Below are 14,191 nucleotides of genomic sequence, written 5' to 3' on the forward strand. Positions count from 1 at the left end.
AGGGGTAGGGCACAGAGCCCCCACTCCCAGGCGGCCCGGCGACAGGCCCCTCTGGATGTCTCAGGGGCCGGCCCTTGTCATCAAAGCCTCAGCCCTTCAGTTTGGTTTGCTACGCCTGGGGCAGAAAGCCACCGACTCCATCCAGATCCAGAACGTCAGCCAGCTCCCAGCCACGTGGTGCATGAAGGAGAGCCTGGTGTGCCTCCAAGAAAGGCAGGAGAGTGTAAGTCAGGCACCTCTGGCTAAATGGACCCCCCCCCCCCCAAACACACACACACACACACAAGCCTATTGACCCGTGGGGTAGGGACAGTGAAACCTGTCCTGGTGCATTTGGAGCGTTGAGGCCGGAAAGGAAGAGCCTGCCTGGTGACTCCCTCCTGGCAGTGTCCCCAGTTCTCCCCATCTGTGAGGCACTTGGGGTCCCCTCTACAGCAGAACTTAGTCCGGAACTGGACTTTCCTGTTCCTTTCTCTACCATCCGATGTGGAAATAAGACAGGGGTTTTTCCTTCTGTCAAAACAAGCTGGGGGCCTCTGGGTGGCTCAGTCAGTTAAGCATCAGACTCTTGCTTTCAGCTCAGGTCATGATCTAACTGTTCATGGGTTCGAGCCCTGCATCGGGCTGTGCACTGACAGAACGGAGACTGCTTGGGATTCTCTCTCTTCCTCTCTCTCTGCCCCTCCCCTGCTGGCTCGCTCGCTCGCTCTCAAAATAAATAAACGTTTTTAAAAAGCAGCCTGAGTTAGGAAGAAAATGGGCAGCTGAGTTGGGCGGGAAGCTCCCGGGCCTCTAGGAAGGGGCAAGTGGGAGGGGCTCACCTCAAAAGTTCAAAACCTCCCGGGGACTGTGCTTGCAGTTTGAGTACCGCCACCAGGGGGCACTTGGGCATGGACTTGGGGCCCAAACAAGGGCTCCGAGAAAGAACGCAGGATTCGTTTCCACTCCAAGCCCTTTCCTTTTTCTTACAAAAACGGAAAGTACTAAAAGTTGTTAAGTATTATCATCATCGCCTTTAATTTGAAAGTCCCAAGCAAAGAGCCCCACGTGGGACTCAAACTCACAAACCCTGAGATCACGACCTGAGCCGAAACCAAGAGTCGGATGCTTAACCGGCTGAGCCACCCAGGCGCCCCTACCGTCGGACCTTTAAATCAATGTGAGATCCAGAGCAAGTGGCACAAAACTTCAGTCCCTCCCTAGCTGCCAGGGATTCGCTGTAAATCCCGGCGGGTCGCCCCCACTCTTCACACAGGTGGCAGCCGTGGCTCCTTAGAAGCCGCCGTAGCTCCTTGTGGTCCGTGTGGGAGGCTCTGACTAGGTCTGTGTGGTGAAAGCACCCTCCCTCTGACCGCTTCCTGCCGAGATCCCCTCTTGCTTGCCCCCTTCCGGGTCAGAACATTGCCCCCCACCCCGTCCTCCGTATTCAGAAGCTGAGGAAAGACGGGTGCGGCCACACATCCGTCTTACCTGCCAGCAGGTATTCCCTTTCTCGGGGACTTTTCCTTTCCACTTGACTGGCCTTGTCCTTTGAGGCAACAGCCTCATTTCTCCAGTGGGGCACCGACACTTAGCAGTTAGGAAACTTTGCATCAAATCACCAACACCATTGCCAAGAACCACTGCATGCAAGCACCCTGTTACATAGGCTTGGAGTTTAGCGCTTTCCCTCCAGGCTCACACTCACAAAGGGTAACCGCTCTGGCCACCTTGTTAGGCACCCCCTGCCCCATCCTGCCTCTCCCCACATCCTAGTCCCCTGCCCTAGGCACTCTGGGACTTCCCAGAGCACACTTAGAAACTTACAGACCACAGCCAACCTCCTTACTGGATAGAGACAGAGAGGGACAGCAGCTTCTCCAGGGTCGCACAGCTAGCGGGTGGTGGAATCATCGGATCCCAGTTCTCTAATTCCCAGTCTGGGTTTTTCTCCCACTGTGAAGAATGACAACATTTTGTAATTGAAGTAGCCATCAATTTCGTCATATATCAGGATTTATGTCCCAATGGAGGCTGGCACGAATCCCGTCTCAACAGTTCTCTGTACTCTATTCTTTTGAGCTCCCAAAAATAATGTTGGATTTGGGGTTTGTTGGATGTGCTCAGGTCAGGGGCACAGAAACCCAGTCCTGGCCTACAGCATGCCCCCAGGACTCCCGGGGAGATGCCTGTGAGGAACAAAGACCAAGGAAAGCAAAAGGTCTCTTCTTTACTGGCAGAGCTTGGGCCCCATACTTGAGCACACGAACTACTTTTACTGAGAGTTAGGCCAGCCCTTCCCTCCCACCAGTGCCAGGGAGGTGAGCCGTCAGAAGCTAGAGAGCACAGAGCCCACGACAAGCGCCCTGGACCCGACCTGGCCAGCATGGCAGCTGGGTGGGAGGTGGGGGTAGGCGAAGGCAGGCCCCCATGGCAGGCCCCCCCGGCCATGGTGTGGGGGGGGGGAGGCCAGGCCTCAGTCAGACCGGTGCTCCTTATCTCGGTGGGGACAGGAAAGCCACCAGTTCTGCAATTCCAAGTGTCCTCACCCCTCGTCCTTCTCGACTGACCTCCGCATCAGGTGTCTCCCTTCGACATTGAGCCCTCGAGCGGCCAGATCCCTGCTCTGGGGGAGTGCAGGGTGACCATCACCTTGGAGGCCAAGCAGTGCCAGCGCCTGCAGACCGTCCTGGAGCTGGAGGTGGTAAACGGAGCCTGGAGGTAAGAGGGCGTGCGGGGGGGGGGGGGGTGGGGGGCGCCTGCTACAACACACCCTGCGTCTACTGACAGTACATTTATGTTGCGCGGCACTAAGTATCTACAGCCATTTCCGAATTGAAAGGTATTGAAACGTGTTCTATAAAATTTGGAAATTACAGGAAAGAAAATCCATTGCCCGGAGATAATTCACTGGTGATATTATAGGGTGTATCCTTCCAGTTTGGGTGCTAAAGGAGCGTCAGTTAGTGCAATCACTTTCAACAGCACTTTGCGTTGCCCAGTTAAGGGAACTATGTGCATTCCCCGTGACCCAGCATCAGCCCCTGGAGATGTGCTCCTAGAGGGACACACACCTACACACTGGGAGTCGAGTGCTCACGTGGGATGCTCACAGCCAGCCTGTTCACAGTAGCGAAAACCTGGAAGCCATGAACGTGTGTCAACAGGAGAATGGACACCAAAAATCATGACATATTTAAATGAGCAACTACCGCTGTATTCTGGGAAGCACACGCTAGAGATTTCAGAGGTCGTTGGTGCTATTGCCTTTCTTTCTTCCTCCCTCCCTTCTTCCTTCCTGCCTGCCTTTTTCTTGTGGAAACTTCCTTACATATATAAAAATAGAACCATATTATGAGCCCCCATGTACCCATCACCTTCAGTAACGATCAAATCACCACTAATATCGTTTCATTCGTATCCTTCCTCCACTTGTCCCCATCCCTTCCCAAATGATTTTGAAGCATAATATTCATTTTCTTAAGCTGGCTGGCGATATTTTGCTTTTTAAGCTGGTTGAGGGGGATGTACAGGTGTTCTTTTTTATTATTCTTTAAACTGCATATATATTTAAACTGTAGATGTGTGTAATAGTCATTTCTGCATGTATTTAGTACTTCGTTATGGAAACACGTGCTCGTTTTAAATCGTTGGGGTTTTGTTTGGTTTTGTTTTTGCGCCTACTGTGTACGAGACTGCCCACTACCCTGCCCTCTCACAGTGGCAGATATTATCTGAGATTTTATACTGTGACCGTCTGATGGGGGGCGTGGGGGGAAGTACCACCCGTGTCTCGTTTGAATGTGTTTTTACACGATTACTAGCCCGGGTTTCAGTGGCAGTGTTCCTCACTGGTCCTGTGTGGCATCTCGTGGGCCTTAAATACTAAGGACAAGTCTTTCTCCTCTGGGAGAATGCCTTTATTTACGTCTCCCTGCTTCCTTTCCTATCTCTGTCGTTCTTAAAGGACGTGTGAATCAGAACGTTTACACTGGCAGGCGGTGGAAACACCGATGTAACCGGCTTGGGAAACTGTTGGCTCCCTCCTGCCCTGCTGCGTCCACGGGCTCCAGCCTTTTCCTCGGTCTGCCCTTCCTGCTTCTCTCTCAGTCTCTCGCCCCCCTCCCCTCACCCCTGCCTTCAGATCCGCGGCCCTCTGGGTTGGCCTTGCTCTCGCCGATCGATCGGCCCCGGGGAGGGGGGAGCCGAGCCGAGCACCCGCGCTCCGGGTAGAGCCGAGCCGGCACCCGCGCTCCGGAGGTAGACTCGGATTGGTCCTCTCTGGGTCACGTGCCTCCCCTTCCCCCCCCCCCATGCCCCATGCCTGCCGGAGGGGGGAGGGGCTGCCTCCCGAAGAAGCTGCTGGGAAAGTCGGCCAGACGACGAAGACCGCAGGGGCTGTACGGCGGGGACCAGTCGAACCATTTCCCTCCTATCCGCCGTCGCGCAGCGTTTGTGCTCCTTGTTCAGGGACATGACCTGGGCCTTGCACGCCACTAATTTGGCCTTTGGCGGATGCCCTTCTTTTGGCCGTCGGATTTTTAAATGTCAAGCTTTTTGTTCTTGGGTTGTTCCTTTTGTAGAGTAATCTGTTATAGTCTTAGGGATGCAACCGCATCTCAGATCCCCCCCCCCCCCCCCAGGAAACGAGTTTTTATTTCCTCACATTTTGGTTGGGGTCCCGTCTTCACTGTTCGGGTTTCCTTGTACATCACGTAATCCTTGGCTGCCCATTCCCGGTTTTGAGCGGGAGGAGAAGCAGATTTGCACGAGGAGCCGGTGGTGGCAGTTCCCGAGGAAGCGGTGTGGGTGCGGAGAGCACCCCTCTTCCAGGGAGCCGAGGGGACGGGAGCACCTTCAGCCCCCAGCTACCCGAATCCAGGAGGAAGGACCTATGGGGAAAGCAGCCAAGACCAACGGGCCAGGAAGCCCACGGGCCAGGGCCAGCTCGGCAGATCGCCGCACGCCTTCATTTGTAAATAGGAACGAGGGACTTGGATCTGGAGGGTGTTTTCCCACGGTGGCAGTCGAATGCCCAGCGGTACTGCAGGATCTGTGTCTTTGAGCCCACGTCCACTTTCTTCACGGAGCAGGGGAGTCACCGCTTGGCCCTCCGGGCGTTGCCGTGTCGCCGGGTGGTGTGCGGGAGCTCAGGTGTCGGCGCCCTGAACTGGCCACGTTCATCTCGGGGCAGCCTTTGGTTAACTCCTCTGCCCTTTCCCCGCGGCCCACTCCTGCCCCATGAGGCCCCTCGTTCTGTTAGGGAAGCTCTGCAGGGCCTTTGCCTCCGGGATTTGTTCGAGAGAGAGATTATAAGCAGGGAAGGGGAAGAGAGAAAGAGAGAGAGAGAGAGGGAGAATCTCAAGAAGGCTCCAAAGTGCCAGTGCAGAACCCAACACGGGGCTCCAACTCATGAACAGTGACATCAGGACCTGAGCCAAAATCAAGAGCCAGATGCTTAACTGACTGAGCCCCCCTGGCGCCCCCCTTCTTTATTTTTTATGGTGCTTGATAAAATATAATGATACAGGTGTAACGGTGGCTCATCCTGACCCACTCTCCATCCTCCTTCTCTACCCTGCTGTCCTATTTATCCACATCCTCAGGATCTCTCTTAATGGTAGTCATCCTGGTGTGTGCGAAGCGATATTTCATTGAGGGTTTGGTTTATATTTTTCATGGTGGCAGATGATGTTTTGCATCTTTCGTGTGCTTATTGGCCATTTGTAGGTCTTCTTTGGAGACCTGTCGATTGAGATCTTTGCCCACTTTGAAAAATAGGGTTGTCTTTTTACCATGGAGTTGTAAGCATTCTTTATATCTTCTAGATACAAGTCTCTTACTAGGTATATGATTTTCAAATATCTTCTCCCATTCTGAGGATTGTCTTCACTTTCTTGATGGTTTACTGCAAAGCATAAAATTTTTTAATCTTGATGAAGTCCATTTTATTTTTCTTTTTTGTGGCTTGTGCTTTTGAGGTTCCATCTAAAAATAACCATTGCCTCATCTAATGTGCACAGCAGCCTTCTTCCAAGAGCTTTGTAGTTTTAGCTCATGGGGTTAGATTTCTGATCCGTTTTGAGTTAATTTTTGTGTATGGTGTGAGAAAGGGATCCGTCTTAGTTCTTAGATAATCACTTGTTTCAGCACCGTTTATTAAGAACACTGTTATTTACCCATCGGCTTGTCTTGGCACCCTTATCAAAATAAATCAACTGTACACGTGAAAGTTTATTTATGGGCTGTCTATTCTGTTCTGTTGATCTATAGAATTATTCTTGTTCCAGCACCACAGTTGCTTAATTATTGTGACTTTGTAGTAAGTTTTGGAATCAGGAAGTATGAATTCTCCAACATTGTTTTTCTGTGTCAAGGTCACTTTGGCTATTCTGGGTCCTTAGCATTTCCATATGAGTTCTAGGGTCAGTTTATCAATGATTGCAAATAGCCAGCTGGGATTTTAATAGGGACTGTATGGGATCTGTAGATCGCTTTGGAGAGTATATTCACCTTAACCATATTAAGTCTTCCTATCTGTGAACGTGAAATGTCTTTTCATTTATCTAGGTCCTTCTGGCATTTCTTTTGGTGATGTTTGTCATTACATTTGGTAAGTTTGTCATTACCAAACATTTGGTAATGTTTATCATTTTGGTAATGTTTGTCATTTGTATAAATCTTGTACTTCTTCTGTTAAAGTTATTCCTAGGTATCTTTTCTGATGCTTTTGGAAATGAACTGGCTTTCCTAATTTCATTTTATGAATATTCATTGCTAGTATACAGAAATACAAATATTTTTGCATACTGATCTTGTACCCTACAACCTTGCTGAATTCATTATTACTTCTAATAGTTCTCTAAATAGAAGACAGTGTGCCATCAATATATAGAGATAATTATACTTCTTCTTGTCCAATCTGGATGCTTTTTATTTCTTTTTCCTGCCCAATGCACCTAATACACCAGTACAATATTGAATAAAAGTGGCAAAAGTAGACATCCTTGTCTTGTTACCTATCTTAAAAAGAAAGCGTTCAGTCTTTCACCATGAAGTATGATGTTAGCTACTGGCTTTTTGTAGATGTCTTTTATCGGGTTAAGGGAGTTCCTTTCTGTTCCTAGTTTGCTGATTGTTTTTTTATCATGAAAGAATGTTAGTTTCATTGAATGTTTTTTCTGTATCTGTTGGAATGATCATGTCATTTTTTTGTCCTTTCATTGTGTGTGTTAACAGGGTGTTTTATGTTGACCTTTGGATGTTAAAACCATCCTTGCATTCTTGTAAAAATCCCGTTTGGTCGCAGTGTATGATTCTTTTGAACCGTTATTGGATATGGGTTGCTGATATTTTCTTGAGGATATTTGTATCTGTAGCCATAAGAGATATTGGTCTGTAGTTTTTTTTGTGATGTCTTTTTCTGGTTTTGCTACTAGAGTAATACATCTTAGAAGTGAGTTTGGAAGTGTTCACTCCTCTTCTATGTTATTGAAGAGTTTGTGACAGATTGGTGTGAATTTTTTAAATGTTTGGTAGAATTAACCAGTGAAGACGTGTGGAGGTGGGCTTTTCTCTGTGAGAACTTTAAAAATTACTTAATCTTTTGTGATGGGTTTGTTCAAGTTTTGTATTTCTTCTTGACTCCAGTTTGTGTTGTTCTAGGAATTTGTCCATTTCATCTAAATTACATAATTTGTTCACATACAGTTGTTAATTGTGTTTCCCTGTAATCCTTTTTTATTTATGCATCGTCAGTAGTACTGTCCTCTTTTTCATTCCCAATTTCTGTCATTCGAGTCTTCTCTCTTTTTCTCTTGGTCAGTCTAGCTAGAGCTTTGTTAATGTTGATGTTTTCAAAGAACCAGCTTTTGGTTTAGTTGATTTCCTCTCTTTTTCTATTTTCTGTTTAACATATCTGCTTTCTAATCTTTATTTCTCTCCTTATGCTTGCTTTGTGTTTAGTTTGTTGTCCTTTTATCTAGTTTCTAGTTCCTTAAGGTAAAAGCTTGGGTTTTTGATTTGAGATCTTTTATTTATTTTTTTAATATTGGCATTTACAGATATAAATTTCTCTCTAAGCACAGCTTTAGCTACATCACATAAACTTTGATAGGGTATGTTCTCATTTTCATTGATACAAAGTATTTTCTAATTTCTCTTTTGATTTTTACTTGATCCATTACTTATTTAGGAATGTGTTGTTTAATTTACACAAATTTTTGTTTCTCAGATTTCTTTCTATTGTTGATTTTTCATTTGATTCTCTTGTTTTTGGAGAAAACACTTTGACTCCAGTACTTTTAAATTTAAATTTTTTTAAATGTTTATTCATTTTTGAAAGACAGAGAGAGACAGAGCACAAGCAGGGGTGGGGTGGAGAGAGAGGAGGACACAGAATCTGAAGCAGGCTCCAGGCTCCAAGCTGTCAGCACAGAGCCCGACGCGGGGTTCGAACTCACGAACCGTGAGATCATGACCTGAACCGAAGTCGGATGCCCAACCGACTGAGCCACCCAGGCACCCCGTCCAGTACTGTTAAATTCATTGAAGCTTTTATTTTGAGCTACCTTATGGTCTAGTCTGTAGAATGTTCCGTGTGCACTTTAGAAAAATGTGTATTCTGTTGAGTAGTGTTGTATATATGGCTATTAGGTCTGGTTGGCTTATAGTGTTAAGTTTTCTGTTCCCATGTTTATCTTCTGCTTAGTTCTATTACTTAAATGCGGTTTTGAAATCTCCAGCTATTGTTGTTTAATTGTCAGGCTCTCTCTTCAACTTTGTCATTTTTTGCTTCGTGTATTTTGGGGCTCTGTTGTTAGATACATGTGTGTTTGTAACACTAATGTCTTTTTGATGGATTGACCTTTTTATAATTATAAAATATCTTTGTCTCTAGTAACAATTTTTATCTTATAAATTTTTTTTACTGTTTATTTATTTTTGAGAGAGAGAGAAAGAGAGTGAGCAGGGGAGGAGCAGAGAGAGAAGGGGACGCAGAATCCAAAGCAGGCTTCAGGCTCCAAGCTGTCAGCACAGAGCCCGATGTAAGGCTCAAACCCACGAACCGTGAGATCATGACCTGAGCCAAAGTCGGACGCTTAACCCACTGAGCCACCCAGGCGCCCCCCTTTTTATCTTAAAGTTTACTTCATCTCACATGAGTTAGTTGTTACAGCCGTCTTTGGAATACTGTTTGCATGATACACTGTTCTCATCCTTTTACTTTCAACCTATTTGTGTCTTCGAATCTGAGATGTTTCTTGTAGACAGTATATAGCGGGAACATTCTTTTCACCTCCATTTTGCCAATTTCTACCTTCTGATTGGACTGTTTAATCCATTTACATTTAATTTAATTACCGATTAGGACTTATATCTCCTATTTTGCTATTTGTTTCCTGTAGGCCTTCTTTTTTTCACTTGCGTTTCTTCATTACTACCTTTTTCTGTGTTAGATACATGTTTTCTAGTACTGTATTTTAATTCCTGTGTTTCTTGTACCTTTTTTAAAAAGTATTTTCTTTACTGGGTTGCTCAGTCGGTTAAGCATCTGACTCCGGATTTCGGCTCAGGTCATGGTTTCATGGTTTGTGAGTTCGATTCCCACATCGGGCTCTGTGCTGATAGTACGGAGCCTGCTTGAGATTCTCTCTCTCCCTCTCTCTGTCCCTTTCCTGCTTATGCATGCTAGCACTGTCTCTCTCTCTCTCAAAATAAATAAATAAACTTAAAAAAAAAAGCATTTTATTAATTGGCTGCCCTGGGTATTTTAGGTAATATCTTAATTTTAAAACAATCTAATTTGGATTAGTACCAATTTATTTCAATAGTTATCAGCTTTGCTGCAATATAGCTCTGTTCCATCTCCTTCCTTATATCTTTATACAATATAGATCCATCAACACAGTTTTATAGTTATTGGCTTAGGAGGTTGTCTTTTAAATCAGATAGAATGGGGGGCGCCTGGGTAGCTCAGTCAGTTAAGCGTCTGACTTTGGCTCAGGGCATAATCTGTGTGACAGCTCAGAGCCCGGAGCCTGCTTTGGATTCTGTGTCTCCCTTTTTCTCTGCCTCTCCCCTGCTCACGCTCTGTCTCTCTCTCTCTCTCTCAAAAATAAACAAACGTTTAAAAAAAGATAAAAATACACCAGATAGAATAAAACAGTTACAGGCAAAAATATATTTATATTGTCATTTACATATGTATTTCACCTTGATGTATTTGTACCAGTTAGGGTTCCACCAGAGAAACAGAATGAGTAGTTGTATTTATTACAAGGAATTGGCTTACACGACTATGTGGGCTGGCTTCGCGCTCCCCAAATCAATAGGACAGGCCGTCAGGAAGGGCAGACTAGAACTCTCTGGCACCAACTGAAGATGCTGTGCACACATTAAATTTCTTCTTTTTCCGAGTAACCTCAGTTCTGCTTTGAGGCCTTTCAACTGATTGAATCAGGCCCGTCCAAATCATCTAGGAAAATTTCCTTTACTTAAACTCAACTGATGATGAACATCGGTCACATCTACATAATACCTCCAGACGTCCAGACGTGTAAAGAGCTCAGGAGTCATCATTCCTGCTTTCGTAACAAGAAAAAAGCTGAACGAATGGAAACAGTAACTTTTCTAATTTTTTTAAATCTTTACATATATACATATTTTTAATTTTTTTATGTTTTATTTTTTATATTAGAGAGAGAGTGTGTGTAAGTAGGGGAGGAGCAGAGAGGGAGAGGGAGACACAGAATCGGAAGCAGGCTCCAGGCTCTGAGCTGTCAGCACAGAGCCCGACACGGGGCTCGAACCCATGAGCAGTGAGATCATGACTTGAGCCGAAGTTGGCCGCCCAACCAACTGAGCCACCCAGGTGCCCCAATGTTTATATATTTTTGAGAGAGAGAGAGAGAAAGACAGACACGGAGTGGGGCAGAGACAGAGGGAGACACGGAATCGGAAGCAGGCTCCAGGCTCTGAGCTGTCAGCACAGAGCCTGACGCGGGGCTCGAACCCACAAGCCGCAAGATCACAATCTGAGCCGATGTCGGACGCTCAACCGACTGAGCCCCTGAAACAGTAACTTTTCTCAGATTCATTAGAGAATTGAGGCCATGGAGCAGCCACCCCAAGAACCAAAGAGATGGGTGAATGCAGGTCACTTTGCTGAAGCAAAAGCTGCTGGAGCCAGTCAGGGTAGGAACATTCCTGGAGGTTGTGTGGTGTAACGTGAGAGGTAAAAACTCTGGAGACTCACCAGGTTCTTGTGGGGAACATCGGAGAGAAATTCTCCAGTTTGGTCAGGGGGAGGGGAAAATAACGCTTCTGAGATAGGCCTGGTGCGGGGGGCAGAGAACCGCTTTGAAATAAGTCCAGAGTGTTCTCCACGAGTCCTGCCCAGCGAGGGAGAGACTTCACAGGAGCTTCATCTGACGTGGGGGAAGGGAAATTACCCACCCCAGCCCTCTCTGGTCTTCGTATCTCACCTAAGGGGGAAAAAAACAGAAGGACTTGTGAAGGTCAAGTCCAGGGACACAGCCTCACTAGTACAAGACAGAGACCAATCATTGGATGATAGAGCACTTCCTTTTCCCCTACACCTTCCCACGGCATCAACAGGCCTCGGTATAATAACAGAAGATTGGGGCGCCTGGGGGGCTCAGTCGGTTGAGCGTCCAACTTCGGCTCAGGTCATGATCTCACGGCTCGTGAGTTTCAGCCCCGCATCGGGCTCTATGCAGACAGCTCAGAGCCCGGAGCCTGCTTTGGATTCTATGTCTCCCTCTCTGTCTGCCCCTCCCCCGCTGGTGCACTTGCTCGCTCTCTCTCTCTCTCTCTCTCTCAAAAATAAATAAATAACCATTTTTTAAAAAGAGTTTAAAAAAAAAAAAGAGTTTGTAGGTAAACCCAAAGACAACAGGGGAGAGAAAAAACAAGGACACTGGAGGGAACTGAAGCCTCTGCCACCCACAGCTACAGCGAATAGTAAACGTGGCCCAGCTCTTAGACGGATGAACATAAAGCTTTGTGTTAAAGCTCTATTTACATCAATTCCAATTTCTCAATACATAATGTCCAGCTTCCAGCAAAAAATTACAAGGCATGAAAAGAGGCAAGAAAAAAGCCCCCAAAAACCCACAGTCTGAAGAGACAAAGCAAACATCAGAACCAGACTCAGTCTGTTAGAGGTTTTGGAATTATGAAACCAATTCTGTACTCCGTATCTGCAATTCGTGTCTTTCAAGAATGTTGAATCATACCCTATGTAACCTTTGACGTGGACTTTTTCCCCCCGCCACTCAGCATAATTCCCTTGAGAGCTCTCCAGGTTGTGTGTGTGAACAGTCGATTCCTTTTTGCTGCGGAGTAGAGTTCCATGGTGTGGACGTGCGGTTTAAACAGCACCCTTGAAAGGACACCGGGGCTGTCTCCAGGTTTGAGCTATTATGAATAAAGCTGCTGTGAATATTTGTGTACAGGTCATTGTATGGACATGTGTTTGCATTTCTCTAGGATAAATGTTCAAGAATAACATTGCCAGGTGTATGGTAAGTGGGTGTTTAGCTTTGCGGGAAATTGCCAAAAAATTTTGCAGAGTGGCTTTGTCATTCTAGTTGTCACAGCGACATGTGAGTGATCTAGCTTCACCATATCCTTCCCAGCTTTTGGTGTCATCACTGTTTTTTATTTGAGTCATTCTGATAGGTGTATAGGGATATTACCCCATTCTCGGAGTGATTTTCTTTTTTTTCTTTTTATTTTTTTCAACGTTTATTTATTTTTGGGACAGAGAGAGACAGAGCATGAACGGGCGAGGGGCAGAGAGAGAGGGAGACACAGAATCGGAAACAGGCTCCAGGCTCTGAGCCATCAGCCCAGAGCCCGACGCGGGGCTCGAACTCCCGGACCGCGAGATCGTGACCTGGCTGAAGTCGGACGCTTAACCGACTGCGCCACCCAGGCGCCCCGACTCGGAGTCATTTTCATTTATGGTTTCCAACTGGCTAATGATTTTGAACATATTACATGTACTTATTTGCTATCTGCTTATCCAAGGTCTTTGGTGAAATTTTTATGTCATTTGTTTTATTTCATTTCATTTTATATTAGTGCACATGAGTGGGGGAGAGGGGCAGAGGGAGAGGGACAGACAGAATTTCAAGCAGGCACCACACTCAGTGCAGAGCCACAGGGCTCCATCCCACGACCCTGAGACCATGACCTGAGCTGAAATCAAGAGTCAGACACAACTGACTGAGCTCCCCACGCACCCCTTTATGTCATTTTCTAATTGGGTTGTTTTATTGTTGAGTTTTAAGAGTTCTTTGCCTATTCGAGATACAAGTCTTTTGTCCAATACCTGGTTTACAAATATTTTCTCCCAGTCTGCAATTTTGTCTTTTGAAGGAAAAAAGGCCTTTTGCGGAGCAAACATTTTTTAAAATTCTGGTGAGGTCCAGTTTATCAAATTTTTCTTTTATGAATTGTGATTGTGGGTCCTAAAGATTTTCTCCTGTTGTTTTTTTTTTCAACGTTTTTTATTTATTTTTGGGACAGAGAGAGACAGAGCATGAACGGGGGAGGGGCAGAGAGAGAGGGAAACACAGAATCGGAAACAGGCTCCAGGCTCTGAGCCATCAGCCCAGAGCCCGACGCGGGGCTCGAACCCACGGACCGCGAGATCGTGACCTGGCTGAAGTCGGACACTTAACCGACTGCGCCACCCAGGCGCCCCAACTCCTGTTGTTTTCTAAAAGTTTAATAGGTTTACGTTTTACATTTAGGCTTGTGATATGTTTTGGGTTAATTTTTATATAAGTGGTGAGGTTTAGGTAGAGCTTTATTTTATTTTTGCCTGTGGATATCTAATTCTCCCAATGTCGTTTGTCGAAAGATTGTTCTTCCCATACTATATTGTTTTTACACCTCTTGTCAAAAATCAGTTGGGACAACTCAGAAGTTCTTCAATGGGTGAATAGTTTTGTTTTGTTTTGTTTTTTAAGTTCATTTATTTAAAGAGAGAGTGTGTGTGTGCATTGGGGAGGGGCAGAGAGAGAAAGGGAGAGAGAGAAAATCCCAAGTTGGCCCTGGGGCTCGATTTCACAAACTGTTGAGATCGTGACCTGAGCCGAAATCATGGACTGCATCAATATTGATCTCCTGGTTGCCATTCTGTACTGTATTTATGCAAGAGGTTACCATTGGGGAAATT

At 46.1% G+C, this 14,191-nt stretch overlaps 1 protein-coding gene across 2 annotated transcripts in view; it reads left to right on the forward strand.

The window, feature by feature from the left end:
• The window catches only part of DLEC1 (DLEC1 cilia and flagella associated protein), a 90,430-nt gene that overhangs the window by 63,018 nt on the left and 13,221 nt on the right, over positions 1 to 14,191 (forward strand). For both annotated transcript variants that reach the window (XM_030328403.1, XM_030328404.1), the window contains exons 18-19: positions 65 to 223; positions 2,561 to 2,700. In XM_030328403.1, the coding sequence (XP_030184263.1) occupies positions 65 to 223; positions 2,561 to 2,700 (299 nt within the window). The remainder of the gene's footprint in view (positions 1 to 64; positions 224 to 2,560; positions 2,701 to 14,191) is intronic.

Source organism: Lynx canadensis, chromosome C2, assembly GCF_007474595.2.
Source record: "Lynx canadensis isolate LIC74 chromosome C2, mLynCan4.pri.v2, whole genome shotgun sequence".
Taxonomy (NCBI): Eukaryota; Metazoa; Chordata; class Mammalia; order Carnivora; family Felidae; genus Lynx; species Lynx canadensis.